Genomic DNA, 27,965 nt, shown 5'->3' with positions numbered 1-27,965 from the left:
AATTGGTGACGCGCCTCGCGACGAATTGAACTTCATGAGCCACGAAATCAGTTGCGCGTCCATTAACGGGATACGATAATTCGATGGATTTAATTTATGAATTGCACGCTATTTCAGATGAATTGTGAATTATTAAGTAAGAGTGATTGTCGTCTTAATTCGTGGTGAACTAGGAGAAAAGCGTTTCGAATGGATTTTGTAAATTTTCGAGGAAGATAATGGTAAATATTAAAACAGATTGATTTGTGTCGCCAATTTTAACAACACTTGTGTGACAATCGTGAACGTTGGATAAAGTAAATTTTGTAACGGGATAATATATGATTATTAATCGACTCCTTTTTTTTAGGAGTATTATTTCGATATTGTAATATTTAAATATCTTGCATGAATTTCAATATTTGAGAGCATACGTAATATGTACGTTTTTCTTTCATTTATCACCTTTATTCGTTTATTCGAAGAGAAAAGAATAGATTTGTAATAGATTTACGAGAAAATAAAGATTCATTGATTTCTATCGTTTATCTCGGTCTATCGGTATATTTACAAATACTCATTGAATTGGCCGATCGATTGTCGAATAAAATAAAGTAATCAATAATCGAAGCAATCATTGCCAGCAGATAAAATTTTTATTAAAATTTTCAACGTTTATCTATTTTATCGTTGTTTCAATAAAATAATCGCGATAACATTATTCTATTATTTTGAAATGATCTGTCGCATTTTATCTGACGAGAAAATCTGAAAATATATTTTTATAAATATTTTTCAAAGAATCAAATAATCAATTCTTAGAATAAAAAAGGAAAAATTTAATAATAGGAGATTAAATAAAAATTAATTCCAAGTATTGTTGCGTCACACCTTCAACCCTATCTGTTTCCGTCGTGTGAACAAAACACTCGAAGCACGATGATATCTAATAATTCCAAACAATATTTGGCTATATCTTTGAGGGCATTTCCTCAATTTATTCTCATTCCTAGTAATATCTTTAGGAAGGAAGTTAAGAATTGCAGACATCATAAACATCTTTATTAACGATTTAAGCGATGAAGTCACGACTTGAGAATCACTCGCTAATCAAAAGAAAAAGAAGAAGGAAAAATGAATTATCGGCATGTTGCATCTTCGTGCAGAAATCGGTTCTGACCGGAAATATTCGGTTATTTCCTTTCTTCTAGCGAGCCACGCTACAACACGTTCGATCGTGCTTATTGTATGTAAAGCGAATAGAGTTTCCACGATGAATATTATTCGATTTTCCTTATATGTCGAAGTAAAATTGAAAAAATAATAAAATTATTACATATCGATAATAATCCGTAATGACGATCATTAAATTACATTAATGAAATTAATTATAATTATTTTATTCGCAATAGAAGTTTAAGTAGTTTACCAATACGTGACTGATATACGAGATAATTGTTACGATACGATGCATACATACATGAGAAATGAATCGTTCGTTTGTTTATTACAACTATTATTTTTCAATTATTCATTTTTTCTTTTTTTCAAGCAATAATTATTTTACAATTCTCATAAATGGAAAACGAAGCAAAAGCAACAATACAATGTTTTCTTTTATCATTGCATACAATTTAAAGATGAAAATAGCTTGTTTGAATGGGGCATATTTGTGTTGTTTTGACAGGCGTCAAATTAATATTGATTTCAACGTAGTGAATCCTTGGTTGTTATCTCACAATATGCATAAGCATTATGCTCTCTGCATTAAAGTAAATCTGCGCTGGATAACGGAGAACGGTTGTAAAATAGATATTATCTTGTCTCGTAGAAATTAATTCTCGTGAAGAAAAAAAAAAAAATGTTTAATTCTGTAATCTAAATCTAAATACGAGATTTATCAATAATTCTTATCCGATATAAAGTAAAAATTTTAAAATAATTTTACTAGAATTAATTTCACAATTAATTAGCTCGAGATTATAATAATATAATAAATGATTCTTTATATATATATATATATATATATGTATTGATTTGCTATTAAGCAATAAAATTCATTTTGTATGACTCTGATGGGTGAATGCACGTTGCCACGTGAATTGTTGCGATGAGAAGGATAACGAGGAACGATAACACGAGTAACAAGGATAAACACTCGCATAGAAAATTGCAGAGGGCGAGATCGCGAGATCTCTAAAGAGTTTCGTGTTCTAATTTAAATTATTTCGTTCTGTAATTTTGCATTACTCTATTATATAATAAAGAATTTCTTCGATCTTTGTTAATTCGTTGATTTAATCTGTCAAATAAGGAATATTTTAATATAGTCACACAAATAAACCTGAATTTCTCTTTCGATGTTTAAATTCATGCCCTAATACGGTATACATGAAAATAAAAATTTAATTGTATTTATCAGGATACGGAATGAATTATCTAACCTCATCATCTCGATTACTTTCGTACTATCTACCGATCGATCGATATTCCATTGTCATAAAATAACGTAACGCGATATTACGGAATAAAAATACTAAAAAAGAGAACCCATATCAGGATGAATTTTATCGAATGAAATTTATACATCGTTATCAGTTACATGCCGCGAAATGCAAAGTGATAAATCAGTGGAAGAAGTTTAACGCTCTTAATTCGGGAGACTGGATTCCGCGAAGCCGGATGTGAGATCCAAACAAGAGTTTCCGGTCAAGTAGACGGAACAATTCTAAAAATGTAAACGAACGAAAGTGTAACGAAAACGTGACAAACTCGTGGAAAGATGATCGATAAGATCGATGTTGTATCGTGATAAATAAGAGCATTCCACTATGCGTTCGATAATGTATCTCCGCAAGATCGTCTTCAAAAGCGTGGGCGTGTCTCCTGCTAAGACGTCGTCACAATTTGCGCGTACATACAATGCTTCATCCTGAAGTGTCTGAAAATTTATTGATCTCAATTCAACAAATTGTCTAATGAGTAAACAAGGAATTATTGGGAGAACTATACGAATTTTCTTTTTTTTTTTTTTTTTAAGAATTTAATTAAAAACTTATTACAATGAAAATATATTCTCTTCGTGATAAAGTATTTTGTGCGAACAATGAATGAAAAAATTTGCAAAAAGTTTTCTGAATAGATATTGGTAATTTGATTAGATTTTTCTATGAAATTTATTTTCACAAAAAGAAAGAGTTATAATACAAATGCAAAATTGATTGTATTTTTTTTAGATAGAAATGATATTTTATAATCCGAATTATGAAAAAAGATATCGATTAAGTTTTCTAAAAACTGTTATTATATTTTTAATAATTTTACGAAATATCTATAAATCTTCGTATGACAAGAAGTGAAAATAATTACATTCGAGTTAAACTTTCTGAATTAATTTTTACCTTTGATTGAAATTGTCGAAATTATTAAAATTGTGTCTGTAAAATTTCTTTCATTTTGAAATTATAAATGGAATTACGTGTCAGATCGAAAATATCGTACAAATGTATTTACAATGATATTTTCAGAATTTTTCATAAATGAAATAATCAGAAACGAAAATTAATTTTATTCTCTGTTATAATAATAGAAATTAAAATAAGTTAAATATTCTTAAATGAAAATATACACTTTTATTCAAAAATTTTAATAATATAATTTTATAACGAGATTAAAGCGATTCATAAAGGAAAAAAAGAAAAAAAAAAGAATTCGATAAATTCGGAAAAAATTAACGAAATAAATACTTTCTCAAATCTGGATCACTCTATCATTCTCAGAAAGTGGCTCTTTCTTCGCGTCGACCCGCCCGCTTTCTATCCGTCACCGAAATATTTTCGAGCAAACTTAAACAGTCCATCGACCTTCGAGATCCGATCAATACCTTTTTAACAATTTTTATACTTTTAATATAAACAGAATGGCAAACCTTTTTCTTTGAAGAAACGATAACTTTTCAAATTTTCCATTTAAAATTGCCGTATAATAATTATTATATCAAGGCATCAATTATTAATAATGCATACTTACACGATAGTTAGAAAAATTGGTTAGAAACAAATGTTAATCACAACTGTGCAATTTGAAATGAAAATTTCACGTGCTTCCCCGAAAAATTATTCCCAAAAAAATTTCTCCCAGAAGACCTTATCCGTATATCAATTCCGTACAATCCTATCAAGAAAAACAAAAGGAAAAGGAGAAAAGCGCAGAGGGCAGTGTTTGGTCCACGAAGATACTTCAATTCCACCCCTAGAAAACGTCAATCATTCCGAAATTCCCAAACAACCCCAGCTAAACCCTCTTCGCTGGTAAATCAAATCCTGACCGTCCACTTTCATCCCTTCCGCTTGTCCTTGATCCAACACACGACCAATCCTCCCCCTTCCACCCGTCCAAAATCCTTTTTCATTCCCTTCGAATCGATACGTTGGTTGGTAATCGATCGAGACAATTGTCTTTGCTGATTTTTCTTCCAATTTTAATTTTTTTTTTTTTTCTTTTTTTCACAAGCTTTATTTTATCGTTAGACCCCATTATATTTATACATGTTACGTACACTCCACTCCAAATGAAATATATACGGTGAAATATCATCAAAAAAAAAAAAAAAAATATTTGCGTTTCTATTCATCGTTAAAATATTCTCTCTTTCCATCGCTCTATTATAAAAAATACATTCACACAAAATTTCCTCGCAAGACACATCTCCAAGATACTTTCATGAGTTAAGTAGGTTTAGGTCAAGTTATGCTCGCAACGTCTCAAGGTTCCAATAACCAAGGTCATTTATCCTTCAACCTCGGACGATTCACACATGCAACGAGAAAAATAAGAAAGAGCCTAAAGATACGTTGTCAAGCTTCTCCCGTTAAAATGCATGTACGAAATAACGAAAGAAAACTTTGAGAAAGAGAGAGAGAGAGAGAGAGAGAGAAAGGAAAAGAAAGAAAATAAAACGAAAGAAAGGAGTCACGGTGAAACAGACATTTATTCAAATCGATTCTTCCTCCGGGTCTTTGACTCTCGCCGATAAATCCAACAGCCATCTCTCCTCCACCGTAACGCGTTATTCCTCGAGAATACGCGGAGAACTCGAAGTGGAGGCCGAGCAAATCAGATGACGTGTTACAGTGGTGGCGGGTGTGCGCGCGCGCGTGTGTATTTAAGTGGGTATGCACGCGTGTGTTTGAAACAGTTTTATGGAAAGGGAAGCACGACGCATGCTTCCTTGTTTAATGTCGGCCCGGCTCGAGGGATACGAGTGTTACACGGTGTGTTCAGTGGCTCTACGCGCTGGATCCACGCTGATCGTTCCTCGTGGATCGCGTGCGATCCGTGAATCACGGGTGGATCGCGTTCCCACCAGGCCATCCCGTTCTCGATCGGCGGCATCCCGTGAGTGTCAATCCTTTCCAAACAATTTCTTCGTGTTTTCTCGTATATTCTTTTCCAAATATATATATATATATATTTTTTATTTTTTTTATCTATCCATTTTATTTTTCTGATTTCGTGATTCTTTTATATATTTTTGAATGTTAATCGTGATTGCATTTTGAAAAAGTATTTCTCTTTTGCTTTTATCCTTCTTTTTTTTTTTTTTTTTACCGGTGAAGAAGTTACAATAATTTTATCGGTTTCTGATTCCGATAAGATAAATAATTTCTAATGGAACGTCAGACGTCACTGTTTATCATACGTTCGATTTTGAGAGTGTAAACTTACTTTCGAAATTACAAACTTGGAAATTACAGTAAATTGAAGCAGTTAAATATAAGACATTTCTGTGTTATATGAATTTCAAATAAATATAATAATGCAATTGTATTATGTACAATTTATGAAAAAATATTTGCCATATTTTCTAAAATAAATAATTCGAGTGAACTTATGTGTTGGTAAACATTGATTTGATCAAATTTGATGGTCGAATTGAGGATAAATCTCGATTTGACAGGGTGTTATCGTTAAAAAATGAATGATAAAATTATTAAATAAAATAAAAATCTTTTCAATAATGTATTTAATACTACGTGATAAATTTAGTGTTTATATAAAATTTAAATGACTTAAAAAATATTTTATTTATATATCTAATTTTTCTTTTTTTTTTTTTTTGTACATTTAACTTTTTTAATTATTGATCACGAAAAGAAATCTTAAAAGGATTTCGTGCAATGTGGTTTTGCATTATTGCGATGGATCGATGAATGATTTTGGTGAGAATAAAATTGTTGGAAATTGCAAACTTAGAATTTTTAAAATTTATTTTTGCGTTTACTTTAAGATTTGATTGACAATTGGGATGTTATTTATATTGCAAATTATTGTATGTAATCTTATAATCCTCTTTTATTTCTATTACAATTATAAGCATTTATTTGTTTCGAATATGATATTAATTTTATCTTAATAGCTTATCTTGTTTCGAATTATCGAGTTATTGTGCAAAATTTGATTTTTGATTACTTTCACAGCGAAGGTCTACGGTTTTATATATTCTTAGCATAAAACAAGACAAATTTGCGTTGCTAATTTGAACTTTATTCTGTTTAGTTGTGATGCCAATAACTGTTACAAGGTGAATTTATTCTTTACATATTCTAAGTTTTTTCTTCTTTTTTTTTTTTTTTTTTTTTGTAATTTTCAGTCAATTTAAATCTTCGAATTTGTATTGACCATTAAAATTAAAGAGAAAAAAGAAATTGGTAATAACAATAATCAAATTTTTACACGTTTAATCTAAAAGATCACAATTTTTCTTTATTATTAAGGAATAATCACAAAAAATTTTAATTTTCTTCATTTCATTCCATTCTATATAATTCAATACAATGTTTTGCTATATAAAACCATGAAAATATAAGTGTAATTTGTGTAATCATATCGCAGATAAAATATTTCATTAAAGGAATACACGTAGAAATGAAGAAAAAATATATTATATATTATAAATAAAATAATATAATATAAATATATTATAATAAAAGAAATATTATGGGAATAATGAAATGGATGAAATAGATTATTTTTCTAAAGAGAAATAAATGAACGTTGTAACATTAATTCTTATCGTATAACGTTTTCGTACGTGAAAACACAACTTTGAAGTTGGGTTGCAGACGTCCACTCTTAACCAGGACTCGATCTCTGATTGATCCCACTATAAGCTCTCAAACGTGTCAGTATAAAATGTATACAAGGCCGCGTATATTCGTACGAAGAATCAACAATTTTTCAACATAAATTGTTATCCATCTGTTGCTGAATGCAGAATTATGCCATCGAATGAAAATCCTACGATTCTAATCGACGTTTTAATCCTACGAAATTTTTGAAAAAAATTCGATTTTCTATGTTACAGATGTTCAATAAAATATTATTGGTGATATTGTTCTTCTGAATTAAAATTTTACACACACTATCTAATCTAATAACAATATTTTTTTCTTTTGTTTAAATGTGAAAAATTTTGTGTTTGAAAGTTGACTATTTAAAATGTTAATGATTTATTTGAATTGATCGAAATTTATATTTTTATTTGGTGTCATTCTTATAAGATTTTCCAATTTCCGTGAATTTACATGATTTTCAACGCAGAATTTATCGTATCTCGTCACAATTTTTATCAATTTTATCTATCAGAATCAACTTCTTGATCAATATTTCTTCCTTATTTTTATTTGACTTGCTGTTTGGAAACTTTGGACATTTGTAATTCGTATTCACAATTATTTAACTATAACTTAAAAATAGATATTTTATTAAAATCAAGAGAGAGAAAGAGAGAAATTTTATCGAACGTTGCATCGAATATCAATTTATCATTAAAAAGGAACGATTTAACTTGTCATACGAGAATTAATAGATGTAATAATTTTATAATTTATCATATATATTTGCATTATAATCTAGAACCAAAACCGATTTAATTAAAATTGATTAAGCAATTAGTAATTATACTAATGATTGACTAAAGGAAATTTTGATTGAAGGGATGGATTAGCTTATATTCTTGAATTTTGAAGATTTAAAAATTAATAATTACATAATTAAAATTTTAACAATTAATAAATAATAAAACGATGCTTTTCATAAATCGACAAATCAAAGTTAAAACGCAAAATCAATGGAAGATTACGAGGAAAAAATGTATATAATTTGGTTTAATTGTAAATCTTGTTTAAGAATGATGAATTATTTATGAATTATTATGAATTCAGTATTTATTTAATGTATACAGCCTGAATATTATATGATTTCACTTAAAAACTTGCGGATATTTATCATACATTACAATTATTATTGTAAACAATAAGATAAGAGGCCAAGTCTCGAATCGAACCTTTATCATAAAATCTATAAATCTACATATATGCATAAAAAAAAGTAACGAAAGAAAGAAAAGAATTGGAAGGAAAAGAGATTTCTTATATTTCTTATACGAGAAATAAAATATTTACACAATTTTTTAACACGTGTAGAACGTGACAATTTAAGAGATAAATTTAAGAACGATGCCTGGAATATTAATGCGAAATTAATTACAAATCATAATTTTAATATTATTTTCCATGCATATATCGTGGTTATAGACAAGGACAATTTGTTAAAATTTCAAATAGCCAGGCTAAAAGTTGACATCAAAAATGTCTCGAATATTTATTTCCCTTGGCATTGCAACGAAACGCATTACACGTTCCGAGATGGATGTAAAGGTGCCGACCGAACGTATCAAAATTATAGGAAACGTTTCAGTTAAAGATTAAATATTTTAACTAGCAGGAATTAATAGCAAACATAATAATGTATTGTAAACATTGAAGGATACTAGAATATTAAAGAGTAGTCCGTGAAAAATTTTACTTTAATACGCAGGGTGTTAAATATAATTCATGGGATGCCATTCACATCGCAACGAACGCAAAAGTTGAAAAGTTGTCGATCATTTTTTTTTTTTTTTTTTTTTTACGTTGTAAGAAATTTAAGTTTAGTTGATTATAAAATTTATTTTCGATTTGAAAATAATATTATATTTTACTATCGAAAAATATATGATTCTAAAATTTTTTTTCGAATACAAGAACTTTTAAATTCACGTCGCATAGATATAATATCTAAAAATACGTAACTTGCATTTAATTAACAATTCGTTATAAATGATAATATTTCTAAGTTTTAAATTAACGTGATAATTACAAGTCGTTATTGCTGGGCCATTTTCAGTACGTTATCATATGAGTAAAAATGAAAAATGCATGTTTAAAGAGATAGGTTAAAAATTATAATATTCCTCGATTCATCGCATTTCAATGTACCATATTTTTTAATAATATAAATATACATATTTTTAATAAAACGATCGTCTAATATAATTAAATGTCGTACACGCGACTTTCATGACGAAAATTTCGATAAATTGGGGCATAAAAAAGAAAAAAAAAAGAAACAATTTCAAATACAACATCCTAAAAAAATTTCCCTCTCCATAAACTCATCGCCATAAACTCTGCAAACCATTTCTTCGCGCTATCTCTCCCTTGCACTACCCCTTTCTTATACACCCCCAACACGTATCCACGAAGATTCAATGATCTCTTCCACGAAAAGAAAAACCCTATCGTTGCGTATATTGGCCATTATTTTCACGATAGATTCCGCCATGTCAATATTTTCTTTAAGCGTCGAGATGAATGAAATTTAACCAGCCGTGAAACGTTACGGATTCCGGGATCAGGGCCAAATAATTTTACAGGATATTTCTCTGGATACAGTGTTCATAAGTATATATATATATTATATGGATATTTGGAACAGGGATCATAAGGGAGGGCCATTTTTGGAGAATCGATCGCGTAGGGACGAATACAAATATACGTTGATATACGTTGAAAGTTATTCGTCAAGTTAATCATCAGATTGAAAATAGAATGATATAAAGCGTTCAACCAGAGATAAATCTGTCTCACTCTCCATCTTACAGATAAATCTTAATCAGATATTTTCGTATACAACTTTTGTGTTTGCTTTGCCCTTTAGAATCGTAGACTCTAGTGTTCTACGAATTTGTAACATTAAATCTACGCTCGTTTATTATACCCGCAGAAGAGGTTAAGGAATTTACATTTCCAATTTCCAAAAGAAATATTGGAATCGTGCAAAATGGGGAGGGAAATTTGGCGAGTATCTCGTGAACTTTCGCTCGAAACTTTCGAAAGCAGCTTCGACCCGGCAGCTTTCTTCGAAAATCTATTTTTCCCTCGACCTCCGCACGCACGCCTTTTCCCCTTCGGCTTAGCGATCTTCAAAAATACGCGAAGGTTATGAAGATGAGGCGATAAACAACAAACGGTGAATACGTTCCTGGTATTTTTTCTTTTTTTTTTATCTCCTTATCTCTTTATCCCTTTCATTGTTTCGAAGAGGAAGAGATTTGAACGACGAGTAAAAATGGCGAAATAGTAAAAACAGGAAAGAGAAAAAGGAAGATCGAAATATGTGCAATGCAAAAGGATTCGAGTTAAACTTAAAATTAACACGGTATTAACGAAGATGGACAGTCGTCACGGATCTAATAAAAGATCTGCCGCCTTTACCAGGAAAATTGCGATCGAATGCGTGTCGTTAAAGTGTCGGAAATACGGTTACCTGCGAGATCTAAAATATTTGGCAAATTGTCACGATGCAAGCGTTTTCGCAAGAGCGATGACAAATTTATCAATCTTCACCGGAACGGAAAATTAGTGAAATTGAAATGTTTCCACGAAGCCACGCGACACAAACGTATAACGAATCATTTTATATCTCCTTCTTGTAGCTCGGCATTTCTCGATTTGATTTCAACAAATGAAAGAAGGAGTTTTAATAATCGATATTCGTGAAAAATCGTATCAATTGTAAGCTAGTCTAGCACGGCATGGAAAACAAGTATCTTTAATGAAACCGTTCAATCACAAAAGTTTTACGATAGTTGTAAGCAGTGACATGAATCTTGGATTTTTTCTTTTTAAGAATCAATCCTTTGCAAGACTCAGTGGCCATATTTAAACAAGTCTCAAGTTGTATTGTCAAATTTCCAAAAAAATCGAAACAGAGTCAAACTTCGTTCAGATTGGTTATTGGTTGTTGATCGATTAATTCCTGTAATTCCATGTCTCCAAAAGCACCAAGCATCGATATGGAAAAGCGAAAGACGCACGTCTTCATTTCGTATAAAGATGAGAAAAGCAATAGGAAAAGAGGTAGAATTCGTAAATAAAGTAAGATCGATTATGTTTTCCATCGAGTAAAAACTTTTAAAGAAAGTTTCTTTATTTCATTGTTTCATTTTGTTTTTCTTTTTTTTTTTTTTTTTACGAAAAATTCAATGGAATTTTTGAAGGATCTACGTTATAAAATACTCGCGAAAAATGAAAAGAGACTTTCATTGTGCAACATTGACTCACTAGGTAGGTGTAAATTAACGTACTGGATGAATGTTTCGTGAAACATTTTCTGGGGAAACATTTTCTAATATTTAACACCTATGATATTATTTCTTTAAGGAGAATTCTGAAAAATGTATAAATGAAATTTCTGTTCAAAAAGAATATCTAAAAAAGCCATCGTTTATCTATGAATGTACGTGGATAATACACGATGCAATTTTAATAATTTATTATTGATGATTAAGATTGGAATTCTATCAACTAAAAAACTATTTTTGTTTCTTTTTTTTTTTTTTTTTTTTACAGATTCAAGGAGACGCAATTGACTTGCACTTAAAGCTATGGATGATGAGGTGATTGGTGGAGGTCAAAATAAGAGATCACCAATGACTTTGAACGTCAGTGGATTATGGGACGTGGTCCCACGATTGGATCATTACAGGTTCGTGCAATGTTCTCTTTCACTGATTTATTATCTTTATTTGTTAAACTTCCTTCGATATTTTGTATACTTAAATTTACATGTTATTTAATTTTTTATTTAATTTTGTTATTGATCTTTACAGATTCTTTAAAGGTTACAATTATCTTACGTTAATTAATTATATAATTTATGAAAAATACACTAATTTTTATTCGTTAGTTGTATTTATCATAAAGAAATTAATTATTTTAACGTTTCAACGAAAATTTAACGAAAAGAAATTAAAACCCAAAAGGCCAATAAATTGATTAACAGTAAAAATAAGATTTAAATGAATTTCTTTTGCGTGGAATCACAAATAAATAAATTTTCACAAATTTCTGAAAAAATGGATGATAAAATATCGAAATAACATTTCGAGTTACACGCTTTTTAAATTAATTTCAAATCGAATCCACTTATTCGTTGTAATTGCAACAAAGATCAACGATTCATTAATTTAATCGAAAAATATCGCATTCATATGATCTCGTACTTTATAATTTCGTGTATTTTTAAATTTCAATATTATTATTATTTTTTTTTTTCTGTATGAAAAAAAATTAATTAAATCCGATATTTTATTTCATCAATGAGATACGAAACGGTTAATTTTTCATTATCGATGTGCGAAACGTATTTCCTATCTAATTAACCAGTTCACTTGCAACGGTATTTAAAAATCCATTTCCTTTAAACGAGGAAACAATTTTACCTTTTTACTAATAAAAAAATCAACCATCAATCATACACGTTATGTGCATTTCAACTATTTTTCTACGGATAATAAAACTGCTACGTGTTACAATTTCCAAAAAAAAAAAAAAAAAAGAAAGAAAAAAAGAATTTCATCGCATGATTCCTATAAAAGTCCACGAAAAGAATTACGAAAACTTTGGTATTAATGATTAATAGCCTTTCATATCATTTGACCTTATCCTAAATTTAATTAGCACCCCTGTACATACACTGGGCCAACACCATTATAGAAAGTTATACACAGAACATTTTTGCTCGTAGATTGAGTCGTCGTGCTAAGAGGCCATCGTTGAGCACCCTGCACGAAGGAAATCTTATAAAGGTAAGATTGCCACACCCTGTGAACATTCTTCGTAATACCTTTGTTTGTAATATCATCGAATGCATTGGAAAGTGTTCTGTAATTGCTCAATTGGATAGGTTTTGATGAATTTTCATTGGGATAGATGGAAGAAAAAAAAAAAAAATGGATCAGATGAAAATGTCGAATCTCGTTTGAAAAAATTCTACTTTATTTTTCAACTTTTTATTTTTTCACTTTTAAACAGTTATAAGTAAGATTTTGCCTCTTTAATTCAGCAACTGTTGTCCATTTTAAAAGTCACGAACTCTTTCCTTTCATAACCTTAACAGCGTTACATTTCACAACAAAACTCGTTCATTTTCGTTAGAATCACGCTGTGCAATTAATGCCCCGATATTACTGTTACCGATAAAAAGTTTGCTTCTCCCCAACAGATATTTGTAACGATTTAGTTTATGATTTGTAGAAAACTAGAACAAGATTTTTTCGAATTTCATTAAAATCATCATTAATCGATATTAGTATCTGTTGTTATTCTTTCGTTATTTGAAAATAAAAAAATTGTAACATTCTCAGGTTATTTATTTATTTATTATGAATCACATTTCACACGTTGCATTATTCTTCAATATCACATTTTATTATATATATATATGTTTCCTTTACATTATTCTATTTTAAGATTATTCTTTTCTTCGAATTATTACAAAACACGTAATTCAACTAGCTTCACTATATTAGAATCGCACACACATCATCATTATTAGATCGCATCAAATATTATCACAGAAAACAGTTCGACGCAATATGCAGAAGTAAAATGAAATCGTGCGGCCAGCATCGTATTTTGATATTGTCGGAAGTAATATAGGTCATTTATTCCATTAGGAAATCGTGCAATAGATGTTAGAAATTAGAGAATGCAAATATAGCAATAATGTTAATACAGATATGCGCAATTCTTCTTTCGATTATTTTTCAACTGATTATCAGTTTGATCCCGACAATGTTCAATTATCCTTAAAATCTCAAATGGCTCGTTCGTTTCCTTACGTATGTATGTGTTCCTATTGGTTTACATTTTTTATTCCTAGTTTGATTGTGCATCTTAATTTTCATTTATATATATTATATATATATATATATACGCATTTTTATATATCATCGATAACAGTTGTAATGTCAGAATTTCGATTTTGATTGTGTCACTTTGTTTAGAGTCAAGTATTAATTATTGGTTTAGTATTAATTAATTTTTTTATTTTCTATAACACTTTTATTTGAAAATGATATACAATCCTTCATTTTATCGACTGTCTTCCCGATTTCGTTTCTCCATTTTATTTTAAAAGACAGTCGAGATCGTACCAAAAAAATATATTACATTTCTCAGATCGAAGACTTGAAGGTATCGAATACATATAGAACGAATCGAACAGAGATAGGATAAAAATTTGATAAATTTTGACATTCGGACAAATTTAAAATCAGGCTTACGATCAAACTCGTTGCACAATAGAAATTATTTTATTTTTCTCAACTTATTAACGCGTCGTAATGAATTTTAATTACTGAAAATCGATAAGAATCATAAAGCGACGAAGTGATATAAATAAATGTAAAAAAAAAAAAAAAAAAAAAAAAAATAAAAGGTTTATTCAAAATTTACTTTTGACAAAATGAAATAAATATAGCATTCGAAGCGATAAGTTAATCAAGTCGTAAAGCTCGTAGAGTCAAATGAGACCCGCAGGAGTTTCCTCCCTCGACAAGGACGATCGAACTCATAACGAGAGTTGCGCAGGATGATATTAAGTTTACACAGCAGTAAATACCAGCTGCGAGGAAAATTGGAAAAGGTACCAAGAACTTTGAAATTCACGTTGCAACACTATTAATAAAAGACGTAAATACAATTATTAATTTTTAGCTCTAACATGGCTACATCTGCGTAAACTAAGCAAAATTATGAACGAAAAGACTAACTGACTTGTGATGATCTTTCAGAGAGGAGGATAAATGACGATAGAAATACAAAAAAATATAATGCAAAAGTCTGCATTGGAGTAGAAAAAGAAAAGAGAAAGGTAAAAAACAAGCGTTTGCAATTTCAGGACCAGAACATAGAGGCTGGTCAAGTCGGGGTATCGCAGCAAGGACACACGGGGATAAAGCTAGGATGGATCCAAGGTGTTCTCATACCGTGTCTGCTCAATATATGGGGTGTAATGCTATTCCTACGATTGTCGTGGGTGGTGGCACAGGCGGGCATACTACAGAGCATCATTATTATCGGAATATCGGCGGCAGTCTGCGTCATCACGACGCTTAGCCTCAGTGCAATTAGTACTAATGGGGAAGTAAAGGGAGGTGTGTTACGGGACTCCCGTCCTTTCTGTCTTCTTCTCTCCTTCTTTTCTTTCTTTCTTTCTTTCTTTCTCTTCTTCTTCTTTTTTCTTTTTTTTTTTTTTTTTTTTTTTTAACCAAGGAGTGGCGTCATGTGTGCTTTGCCATCTACGCGCAGTAACCGGAATCGAATATTTTTCGATAATTGTTTTTCCGTGGAAAAGAGCTTACGAAATCCTTGAATTTAAGTCCATATCCTATTCACTTTTATCTTATTATAGATCGCGTCCAGAGGAAATTTTTCTGCTCTTCAAAAAGTAGAAGAATTTGTCGATTTCTTTATAAAATTTTATTTCTATATAATAATATGCTATATATAAATTAATAATTATTGAATCGAATAAAATTCGAATAGTTGTATGGAATTGTATGAATTATGTAAATTATGATCCCTATAGGTGGTATATATTTTATCATATCACGCACCCTTGGAGCGGAATTTGGTGCTTCGGTGGGGATCGTATTCGCGTTTGCAAACGCTGTTTCGGCATCTATGAACACCATTGGTTTCTGCGACTCCCTGAATGATTTGTTGCGGGAAAATAATCTAAAAATCATCGACAATGGAGTGAACGACGTTCGAATCGTCGGAATAATCGCGTTGATCGTTATGATATTGATCTGTGCGATTGGTATGGAGTGGGAGTCGAAGGTATTCGTTTTATTTGTATATTTCATTTATGATAAGAAAATTAATACATACAGGAACTTTGCGATACGAACTTGATGAAAATTATAAATTATAATATTAGAAATTACTTTTCGATTTAAGATCTTTCTTTATTTCTTTCAGGCTCAAAATTTCCTTATAGCCATCATTGTTGCAGCTATTTTCGACTTTCTGATCGGCACCATCATTGGGCCCCATAATATAGAGCAAAAAGCACAAGGATTTATTGGATTCTCTTGTAAGTTAAATTTATATAGAATACATAAAAAAATTTTAATCTCTATAAAATACGAATAATGATCAAATATTGAATGTGTCTAAATATATTTATACGTAATTTATTATTTAAAAAAAAAAAAAATTGATAGTAGATTCTTTATCGATTCTTATCGAACGATATTCGTTTGAAAAGAATGATTCCATAATTAATGAAATATCAATAGAAATAGAAATTCCTTGTCGGTCATATTTCAAATTTTGAGACGGTAGTATAAATCGAAAAATTGAATTTTCTATCTTCAAATAAGAATAAATTATTTAATGTATATCGTATTTTCAATTAATATAATAATTCTTATCTATCCCTCCATACAACATTTTTAAACGAACTATATTTTTGTTTAAATCCATAAAGCTGAAGTTTTCATGAAGAACCTAGGGCCGAATTATCGGTTCTCTGAGAACAGCAACCAAACGTTCTTCTCCGTGTTCGCCATTTTCTTTCCATCCGTGACCGGGATTCAAGCTGGCGCCAACATCTCTGGCGATTTAAAGGATCCAGCGAGTAGCATCCCGATTGGAACACTTCTTGCGTTGCTAATTTCGATGCTGAGCTATGTCACTTTTGTTTTCTTTGCGGGTGGCGCCGCACTCAGGGATGCCAGTGGCCTTGTTGTGAATAATACCATTATAGATTGCATACCGAACTGCACTTTTGGATTGCACAACAGTTATTCGGTATGGTATGATAAATAATATATATTTATCGACACGAAAGGCAAACGATATTTCGATTGTCCTTTTTAATTTTCAATATTTGTATTCAATTTAATTATCATAACAATAACATGGATACATTAAAATTCATTTTAATATATTTTTTGCTCGTTGCAAATAAATATTTGAAAATATAATATAATTAGATAGAATTTTATACGTTTATTTTTATCGAATATTGAAAGTATATAAATTTTTACTCGTTTATTTATTGTTATAGTTTTTATAAAATGCAGCTTTTTATTTTCTTAATAAATTGCTAGATCTCGTGGCATTTTTTTATCATCGTAGGTGATGCAACTTATGTCAGTATGGGGTCCATTTATCTATGCCGGCTGCTTTGCCGCAACACTTTCCACAGCGTTGACAAATTTGCTATCGGTACCACGATTGATACAAGCGCTGGGGCAAGACAGAATTTATCCCGGCTTGATTTATTTCAGCAAAGGTTATGGGAAACATGGTGAACCTTATCGTGGATACGTACTCACCTTCGTTGTTGCAACGTTGTTCCTTTTGATAGGTATAGATAAACAAAGTCGAACGATTTTTTTCGAATAAAAGCGAGTGAATTACAAAATAATCACGTTTAAATGAAATAATAATTTTTTTTTACAATTCTTTTATCAAGTTTATTTCGTAATTAAACAATTTTCTTTAATAATTTTGAAACGTAATTATTTATCAGAATTAATAGAAAAGTGTTTTTTCGGAAGAGTATAATTTTCAATCGATGAGATTTCGTGCATTAAATTGTTAAATATAGAAATCTTTTCTACATATTATATTGAATTAATTCAAATTGTCAAGTGATATTTTCGCATACTTGAATAATAAATTCTCTTTTTTTCAGCAAACTTAAATGTGGTCGCACCTTTAATCTCAAACTTCTATCTGGCGTCATACGCCTTGATCAATTTCTGCACTTTTCATGCAGCGCTTATTCGACCACTTGGATGGCGTCCTACCTTCAGAGTAAGTAATAAAGTAGAAAATTTGATTTCTATTCAAATTATTATCGTTATTTGAAGAACACAGGACAATTACGTTGAGGATTATTAAAATAAGTAAAACAAAATCTCTTGTTTTACAGTTTTACAACACTTGGCTGTCTCTGTCAGGTTTTATTACCTGCGTTGCCATAATGTTCCTTATCGACTGGGTGACATCGCTCATCACGTTTGTCATTATTTTCGCATTATATTTGATAGTTGTGTATCGGAAACCAGACGTGAATTGGGGTAGCAGCACGCAAGCCCAAACGTACAAAACGGCACTTTCTATCGTTTATCGGTAAAAGCATAACTGTAATTCAATTTTCATTATCTTTCACTTTATTTCTCACTTTTTCAATTTCTGGATATTCCGTTCTTAAATTTAATTCGATTAATCAACTAATTTTTTCAATCATTAGTATTAGATAAATAACATATTCAGGATGATTCTAAGTCTAAGATTTAAGAAATATAAAGATTGAATAAAATATAATGAGTCGTATTTTACAGATTGAATTCCATCGACGAGCACGTGAAAAATTATGCTCCCCAAATTTTGGCATTGAGCGGCGCTCCCGGCGCGAGGCCAGCCTTATTGCATCTGGCAAATCTCATCACGAAAAATCACTCGCTGTTGATTTGCGGTGAAATATGCTCGGTACGCGATTTAAAATAATCAATCCTTTTGTCCCTGTATTAATCTCGTTTCAAATTCTCATTTTTATTCTTTGGCCATCCTTGAAATCGATAACAATTTATAAATGTTTCTCTGTCGACAGACTCGTTTATCATACCGTTTGCGATCAATGCGACTGAGAAACGGTTACGCATGGTTGCATCAACAACGTATAAAATCATTCTACCATGTGGTGGAGGATTTAAGTTTCGAACGGGGTGCGTCGGCTTTGATGCAGGCAACAGGTGTCGGAAAATTGGCGCCGAACGTTGTTTTGATGGGTTATAAAACGCACTGGTCAACGTGCAATCACAAAGATCTTCAGGAATATTTCAACGTGCTTCAGTAAGTTGCTCGAAGGAAACTAAGACAGAGTGATCGAGAAATACGCGTATTTCTTTGAACGATCGATTATAATGGAAATACGACAAACACGAAAATTGGTGTCGATGTTTATTTATGCGTTATTTATTCGTTTATATTTTATATACTTTTGGATCACTTTGGCATCGTTCGATTGAAAATTTTTACAACGAAAATTAAATTTTCATACAGATTAGAAATGTGAATATCGATCGATACGTTAAATCTTATTTTGTCTAATGAAATTTTGTATTGTTTACAGTAACGCGTTCGATCAAAAATTGGCGGTGGCCATGTTGCGAATTGCCGAGGGTTTGGATTGTTGTGAAGTTGCGACCGCGAACGGCGATGATGAACACGGTGTTTTAGCGCAAAGTAGCTATGATTTAACAGGAAACACTTTGATGCACGTGGACAGTAATTTGTCAATGTCCAGCCAAATTCCTAGAGTGCAAAGCGTGCCAACAATGGGTATTTATAATATAATATTTTATGTTTATTTATTATTTGCAGTTTCCTGACATTTTTTTAAAAAGAACGGCTTAAAATAGTAATTCTATTCTAAGGAGAAATTTGTATTATAAATAATTAGTTATAAATTGTAGTTTAACAATTTAATACGAAGAAAAAAAATTTTAAAAACGGAGTATAGTAAGAAAATAAGAAATAATTACAATTTATAAATAAATCATTTTTGCATTGTTCATTATTATTGTATAAAAATCTGATTACACGCATGAATCGTACGTAATTTTTGTAAAAATATTGTGAAAACGTTTAAGAATTTTAATTTTATTTTAGGAAGTCAATTCGTGCCTATCGATGGTCCACAAATTATCAGAGATTCGCCTACTCATGGAAGTGCACGAGAACATTTGAAACAGAAACGAAAACACGCTATAGAGAAATTAATGTAAGTTAAAATTAAATGAAAATAAAATGAAAATAATTTCTTGAAAAATTCACTTTTAAAATAATTAGATAATTAGAAAATTATTTAAAATACATAATAAACGAGTGGTATTTCGAGGTTCAATTTAATTTTTAAGGGAAAAACGCCAAGTAATGCCACCTATACCTGAACGTTTAGCGATTTTCCAAAGAAAGCACAAAAATGGTACAATTGATGTATGGTGGCTGTACGACGATGGAGGTAATTCATAAAATGTTTTTTCATAATACGTATCTTCGAGAAATTAGATTATTAATCAATTAGGATTTTCAATGTACATTTTTAATCGATATACTTATTATATATAATAATTATAAACAGAAAACATTTTTAACAAATTCTAATTAAACAATTGAATTGAAAAGTTTATATCAATATTGCAATAATTATATTAAGAATTTTTACTATATTTATATCGTTTTATTGTTATTAAGATTAATTTTAAGATTATGTTTCGTTTTCGATATTTTCAAAAGGAGAAAACGAAACATAAAAATTGCATGAAAATTTTTAATATCAAAAAATTTAATAAATAATAGGAAATATTATTTGAAATTTATAAAACATTTAATGAATCATTTGCTTAACATTTTATATAAGGATGTACTCATTTTTAAGTGGCAGAAATTTATATTTGACAGGTTTAACGATTCTTCTTCCATACATTATTAGTACACGTTCAAATTGGGAGCATTGTAAAATGAGAATTTTTGCGTTGGCCAATCACAAACAAGACATAATGGCACAGGAGAAAGAGTAAGTTAAAAATTAAAAATCAAAATTCTTATAATTACAAATATTTCAAACTAGATCTTTTATTTAAATTAATATTTTTTATCGAATATATTCGAATATATTTCTTTATTTAAATATTTTTTTTAAATATTAAATTTAATTTATTTATAATTACAAAATATCGATTGTAATCAAAATTGAAATTAAAATAGATTTTGGATATTATCTTTAGCATAAAAATTGGAAAAATTTAAAAGTAATCGAAATAAAAGAATACTAATCAGTCAATGTACATAAATATCAATGTTATTTTTATAATTTTCAGAATGGCCGAAATAATGACAAAGTTCAGGATAAGATATACCAGTTTAAAAATGGTAGACGATATAAGCGTTCAACCAAAGCAAGAAACATTAGATTTTTTCGATAACCTCATATCTAATTTCCGAAAAAATGACGTATCTGATACAGGTAAAATAATGAATTTAGATATTTTATCTTAAAATTAAGAGATTATATTAATTGATAACTTGATATATTTATCGATACTTATCGAATTAATACGTTAATTAAAAAGATTAATTCATTGTAGAATGCTGCGTAACAAATCTTGAACTTCAATCTTTGAAAGATAAAACGCACAGACAGCTCAGACTACGAGAACTTCTGTTGGAAAACTCGAGTCAATCTACCTTAGTTGTAATGTATGTATACGCAATATTTATATGAACAATAAAAATTACTTATATCGTAACAAAGTTTAACAAAATAAAATAATAAAAATAATATCCTATAAAACAATTGCAAATCTTAATCTTTCTTCTTTTAGAAAATATAATTTTTCATAATATATATAGCTATTATTAATAATTTTTAATATAAAATTTATTAATAAATAATAAGATTTTTTTCCTATCAAAAAAATATTTTATATAACTTTCAAATGTTAAATTCTAGATATTAATTTTTTTTTAACAATATTAAAATAATATATTTAAAAATTAATATATAAATAAATAAAAGTTTTTAAGATTTCTTTTTTAATTATAGGTCATTACCAATGCCAAGAAAGGGTGCAGTTTCCGCTCCATTGTACATGGCATGGTTGGAAGCTTTAACTAAAAATATGCCACCGACTCTTTTGATACGCGGAAATCATACTTCAGTGTTGACTTTTTATTCGTAGTTCACCGATATTATTCTAAACCAGTGTTTTCCAATCTTTTTAGATTAGCGATACATTTCAAAACTAATAAAGTTTTTGCGACACATCATAATTGTTAAATAAAATAAAAATTTTAATTTATTTAAAATAATAACATATAATAACTCTTATTATAATTTATTTTTTACTCAAAAAAAAAAAATGTTTTAAAAATATCACTAATATAAAAATATAAAAATATTTATAATTTTGATATATATTTTATTGACATTTATATTTTATATATTATAACAAGGATTTTTTTGATGTCGCATTTTTTAACTTTTTATAATATTTATTATTTATATATCAATAAATATTAAATTAAATATTTTTATATATAAAATTTTAATTTTCACGATATATTGATGTGTCGTGATCGATATCGGTTGGGAAACACTGATCTAAACAATAAATATAATTTTAGCATCTAGATGAATTTATTTACTTTGAATAGCATCGAGAAGGTCTATACAATTACTAAAGACATCTGATGCGGACAGACAGTATTCGGTATATTCATGCCAAAAAATTATATAGATCTGTTTTCGTTTTTATACAGTATTCATCAACACCATGCCCGGTGGTACTTATTGACGAGATTATTTTAGCGTAGATATGAAAGACAACAGTATAAGGGACTACCGATAGTTTTTAGTCCTGTAACTTTGATACTTATTCATATAGAATTCTAGGACACATTAACAAAAAAAATATACAATACATACAATTATGAAATTGTATTGAACTTTAAAGAGAAGTTTTATTTAGATAGTAACGAATGATTTTTATATGCCTCAATATCAAATACAATATTTTGAAATATATTATTGAAAAAAGATAATGCAATAGAGAGAATAGAATTTCATTTTTTGATTAAAGGCGATGTACTTTTTAAGCGCACATTGAACTTAATAACTATATATAATATAATCAAATAATTTAATATGATATTCTTAATATTAAAAATTTTTTTAAATGAACTAAATGTATAGTTTTAAATTTAAATAATAGAAGACAAGAAATTCTTATTTCTTATTAATAATATAATTAATAATAATATATTTTTTCATTAAACTGCATAAGATAATTTTTATTGAAATTCTTTTATAGAAGAAAATAATAGTACTTTTTTTAAAAGTATTTTTTTATTTTAAAAAAATGATATGGTATTTAATAGCAAAAAAATTTAATTATTGTTATTGTTATTACTGATGTTTTAATAAGAAATATTTTTTTTATTATTCTAAAATAATTTTTAATTAGATATAAAATTTCTAAAATGGACTTAATTATAAATTGTCATAAATTAATTTTATTAAAAGATTAATTTTATTTTATCAATTATTAAGTAAATAAGTTTTAATACTTACAAAATGATATTTATGTTTTTCAAATATAAATATCAATTCAATTGCATCTTTTGTAATTTTTGAAAATTTGTATAAAATTGGAAGGTAGAAAATTCTTATGTAATCTTGTAAAGGGAAAAAGAGATTTACTTAGAAAGAAATTTTGTCTTTTCATAGACAAAATCCTACTGAAATTGTAAATCTTGCATCATTTGTAAATATAAAGATAATTTTAAAAAAAGATAAAAGAAAATTAAAATTAAATCTATAGGAAGCTTAAATAAAATATTTTATTTATTTTGTAATGCATTTAGTGACATTAAAAATATTTTATTAGTTACAATAAATTTATTGTAATTTTTAAATTCCTGAATTTATAACTTCTCATTTTAACATTTCAGGTTTAATATAATTTTATTATCTCACAATTTAATAATTTAAAAATTCACCAAATTTTTATCAAACTTCTATATGTATTAAAAAATTAAGTAATTATTAATATAATTCAGGAATCAATGCTTCGTGTTCGATTTCTCCCATTGAATGAAGATGTTCTACAATCAATATCAATATAATTATCTGTTATTATTAATTGCTCTGTACAACGTATACATAAAAAATCTTATATACAAAATTTTTTAATAAAAATAATTCTGTTTTATGTAAAATCCATCAAAATCATGTATAATAGTCACTTTAACTAAATAGCTCACTTGTTAAAATGAGTCTCAAAAATTCTGGCAAAAACAGGTTGTATTTGTTCCAATATATCAGTTGTTAACATTCCTCTTTGCTTTAACTTATATGCAGATGAATTGCATTCTCTCACTAATCTACTTGCAGCATAACTTGCAGCAATTGGTGGGGACAAAGCACTTTCATTATTCCCTGCACAAATAGCCCACCACCAAAATACAGCTAATGCTCCACACAATAAGTCTCCTTGACCTCCACATCTTCGTCCAGAACCAGCTAATCCACATGACACAGCTTCTGTACCTTTATGTCCATCTGCAATTACATCCTTTGCTCCTTTATGTAAGATTATTACATTTTTCCCAAGTGCATCAGCTAAATGTTTAACATCATTTGCTTTAACCATTGGTGTAGGTTGAACATTTTTATCGAGTACTCCTTTAACAAGACGACTGAATTCCATTGCATTAGGAGTAAGGACAGCACCTGGATATTCTTTTATTATATCAGGTTTCTGGCTAATCAAAAATAATCCATCTGCATCAATTACCAATGGCTTTTTCATATCACGACAAATTGAAATTAATTCAACAATTATTTTAAATACTTTATCATCTCTACCAAGACCTGGTCCAATAATAATTATATGTAAACGATCAAGCCATGGTCTTATTTGTTTAATTGCATCATATTGATCTAAAACTGGATGAACAATAGGTTCTGGGCTAAATGATTTCAGAGGAAAGCTTGCATCTTTTACGCAAAATATATGCACTAAATCACATCCAGTGCGGAGTGCACTCATTGCTGCATAATATGGTGCACCAGTATATTCAAGACTACCACCAAATATACCAATTCGACCATCTTGACCTTTATATTTGGTATTATTCAAATTTGGAATTACTCTTCTTATTCCTTTTAACATACGTTCATCATTTGATACTGTTGTAGACATGATGGAAACTAATGGAAACTTGTTTGAATTCCTACGGGCAAAATTCATAATACCAAGAGCCATTCTCCAACTTAACAATAAAAGTTGCTCTTAATTACTACTTTCCTTTTACAAATAAAATGATGATTGATGTGAATGAATATCTTTTTATAATAGATATGTTTTATTGACTTTTACAAAATATTTTATTGTAGTAATAATATATAAATTAAGATGCACAATATTAAGATGAAACAAGCACATAGTAAAATACAATATTACCTGTAATGTTTTTAATATATAATTGAAGATTTTTACAACACTGCCGTTGTTTATTAAATATTAATTCAGAAGAAATCGAACAAGAATGACTACATAATGAGATAAAAAAATAGATAACCTCTAACCTATATCAAATGTATGAAAGTACACATATTTTCTGTTTTTATGTGTAAAAAATTAAATAAATACGTTTTTTAAATATTTTCTAGATTTCTATTCTTATATAAAAAGAAAAAGGAATAGTATAACAAAAACGAAAATTTTTAGTGAAATAATACGAAAATATAAACAAATGTACTATTAAAAGTTTTGAAAAACGATTGTCACTTCAGCGCCAGTAGTTATTAATGTTTAAATAAAAAAAATTCCTGTATTTATCAGAAATGAGAAATAAAAACTCGAAAATATAGAAAATAATTCGAACAATAATAATTTAATATACATATTGCTCTATTATATCTATATAATAAATATTAATGCATTTTTAAATTACCTGTTTCGACACAAAAATATAAAATGAAATTTTCTAGAAAAAATAACTTTCTGCAAAATAATTTATATAATTTTGTAATGTATTTCTTAAGATAAATCGATTGATATATTAATACTGTACATTATATTACGTGGTCCAATAATATATATCATATTTCAATAAACAGTTACTTAATATATAAATTGTGCGTATTAACGAAGTACAAATTACAACTACAATTCTCATCATCAGAATTTCATGAATATGCATATCATATGCAATATGTGTATCATCATGACAATGCAATATTGCAAAAATAGTACTATATAATATAATATATACCAATAGTAGTACTATATAATATATATAATACCGATAGTAATATATACATAAGATGCCCAAAAATGAAAAAAATCTGTTAACTGAAAATTCCTGAAGAATTGAAGATTTCAAGTAATATTTTCTAAAAACTTACGACTTTATTACGACTTTATTAACAAGAAAAACATTGGCCAATCACAGAGCATATAATCTAGCAGAATCGCAACGTAGCGTGCTGCCAATCAAGCATGAACAAATTCAAATAACATATGTCGAAAAAAGAGGGAATATAAGAAATATTTCTTTGTCTATAAAAAATTATATCGAATTATATGAACGAACAATAAATAAACTATAATATTTAAACTATTTGTTATTATATTGATATTTTATAAATATTTAAAAAGAATAAATGAAGATTAGATAAATAGATATATTTAAATATACAAAATAAGATATAACGAAGGGTGACAAATGTTAACTTATTTTATGCAAATTACTGAATAAAATAAAGAATTTATCATTTTAATCAATTAAATCAATTTAATTTTAGAGAATTAAAGAAAAATTTGTAAGATAGGACCAAGATTCTCTTTTAAAAATTTCCTCATTGCAGCTCAATAATACAAATATAAGTTTCAAAATAAAATATGTGAATAAAATTATAATCGAACTTATTGGGAAAAAAAAATTTTTATACGATATCTATATTTAAGAAATTAATATTCTTTAATAAGTTATAAAAATAATTATAATAAAAGTTTCTTATTTTATCTTAATAACTTAATCGCTAATAATAGTAGCTATAACTAATAATCTTGTGAATGTACTTGAATTGATAAGTAAATATTTGAAAAAGCAATAACTTTCAATTATACTTATAATACTTAAATAAATAAAAAACAGAACAGAAGTTTTAAAATATGTTTTAAAATATACAATATTGAAAACTATTTTCCATTTGGAAGTAATATTAATCTATTATTTTTTACTTTTTAATTTAAATATTTATTTATTTTACCTGTTTCAAAATGCCGTAATTCTTTATCATTAAATGTTTAAAGATATTGAAAAATCATTTTGATAAAATAAATTGATATTAAAATATATTTCTATGAAATATCAATAGCTTTTAATCCTATTCTTTATATTTTAAAATATTTATATATATTATTATCAATTCTTTTTCTATAGATTAATCTTTACAAATAATAAAATGTTCAATCAATAATCAATTTTTATATCACTAATGATAAAAGAAAAGAAAAATTTCGATTTACTTTTTTTTTTTTAAAAAAGTACAATTATTTTATAACATGAAAATTAAAACTCTTATTGATTTATTGATTTAAGTATTATTAATGAATTAATCAATTAATAATTTATTATGTTATACATACAATTTTCAGACATATATAAATAATAAATAAATATTATAATGTAATATATTCTGCTCTTATAATTTTTTTCTAAAAACTTTTTACGTCATATATATATATCTTATATTATTTTATTATTAATCACATTATTTACATATATATAAATATTTTACAAATGAAGGATAAGTTAATCTCAATTATTAGATTATTCAACATATTAATATGATAATTTAAAATTTAATTATTATAATATATTATTATATAATATAATATAATTATAATAATTATCATTAATTATAATAATATATAATGTATATAATATTAATTAATAATTTGATCAATTGAAATTTTAAAAAGTTATAGCCAAACTTTAATTATAATTTTTTTTAAAAAACGAATAGATATAATTTATAGGAGTGGAATATTTTTAATATTCTTTATATCGATAATATTATATAGAAAAATGAAATAAATCAAGGAAACAATTATTAATGATAATTTAAAATGAATGATAATAAAAAAATAAATAGACCAGTTGTAATTTTCAATTTCTATTTTCAATATCCAAATAAAATTACAAGCGTGTAATTTTCAA

General features: G+C 27.9%; 2 protein-coding genes across 7 annotated transcripts; one reads left to right on the top strand and one right to left on the bottom strand.

Annotated features, from left to right (window-relative positions):
• NKCC (sodium potassium chloride cotransporter) lies at positions 1–23,630 on the top strand. Of its 2 annotated transcripts, none has more exons than XM_086914161.1 (19): positions 1–221; positions 11,715–11,850; positions 12,892–12,952; positions 15,049–15,304; positions 15,739–15,992; positions 16,134–16,248; positions 16,645–16,967; positions 17,298–17,529; positions 17,860–17,981; positions 18,100–18,299; positions 18,512–18,659; positions 18,781–19,022; positions 19,303–19,511; positions 19,842–19,953; positions 20,090–20,193; positions 20,634–20,748; positions 21,053–21,198; positions 21,320–21,431; positions 21,778–23,630. In XM_086914161.1, exons 2-19 carry the CDS (start codon positions 11,750–11,752, stop codon positions 21,911–21,913), a joined length of 2,988 nt encoding a protein of 995 aa, XP_086770287.1. In that variant the 5' UTR covers positions 1–221; positions 11,715–11,749; the 3' UTR covers positions 21,914–23,630. The 2 variants fall into 2 exon arrangements, with proteins under 2 accessions (XP_086770287.1, XP_003694528.2); XM_003694480.4 differs by lacking the exon at positions 1–221 and adding an exon at positions 5,241–5,376.
• On the bottom strand, positions 23,560–25,949 carry Naxd (NAD(P)HX dehydratase). 5 transcript variants are annotated; one of them, XM_086914165.1, is made up of 4 exons: positions 25,812–25,927; positions 25,692–25,741; positions 23,997–24,968; positions 23,560–23,837 (listed from the first exon to the last, which is right to left on the bottom strand). In XM_086914165.1, the coding sequence occupies exons 3-4, from the start codon at positions 24,935–24,937 to the stop codon at positions 23,789–23,791; spliced, it is 990 nt and encodes a 329-aa protein (XP_086770291.1). In that variant the 5' UTR covers positions 24,938–24,968; positions 25,692–25,741; positions 25,812–25,927; the 3' UTR covers positions 23,560–23,788. The 5 variants fall into 5 exon arrangements, with proteins under 5 accessions (XP_086770291.1, XP_086770290.1, XP_086770289.1 ...); XM_086914164.1 differs by having other exon boundaries at positions 25,692–25,949; XM_086914163.1 differs by lacking the exons at positions 25,692–25,741; positions 25,812–25,927 and adding an exon at positions 25,199–25,535.
• Between the last annotated feature and the right edge of the window lie 2,016 nt (positions 25,950–27,965).

This window comes from Apis florea, unplaced genomic scaffold (genome assembly GCF_048593485.1).
Source record: "Apis florea isolate Af1SG1 unplaced genomic scaffold, ASM4859348v1 contig_3585_pilon, whole genome shotgun sequence".
NCBI lineage: Eukaryota > Metazoa > Arthropoda > Insecta > Hymenoptera > Apidae > Apis > Apis florea.
The sequence above is the reverse complement of the archived record's forward strand: the minus strand, read 5'-3'. Positions and strand labels throughout refer to the sequence as shown.

What these genes read in the sequence shown, in the direction of transcription:
- NKCC (XM_086914161.1), top strand. Translation starts at nt 11,750, where the DNA reads ATGGATGATGAGGTGATTGGTGGAGGTCAAAATAAGAGATCACCAATG. An exon ending in GATGGCGTCCTACCTTCAGA is followed by an intron (nt 17,982 to 18,099) that starts GTAAGTAATAAA and finishes CTTGTTTTACAG; the next exon opens with TTTTACAACACTTGGCTGTC. An exon ending in CAATCTACCTTAGTTGTAAT is followed by an intron (nt 21,432 to 21,777) that starts GTATGTATACGC and finishes TTTTAATTATAG; the next exon opens with GTCATTACCAATGCCAAGAA.
- Naxd (XM_086914162.1), bottom strand. Translation starts at nt 25,000, where the DNA reads ATGGCTCTTGGTATTATGAATTTTGCCCGTAGGAATTCAAACAAGTTT. An exon ending in TTTGAGACTCATTTTAACAA is followed by an intron (nt 23,838 to 23,996) that starts GTGAGCTATTTA and finishes TATTGATTGTAG; the next exon opens with AACATCTTCATTCAATGGGA.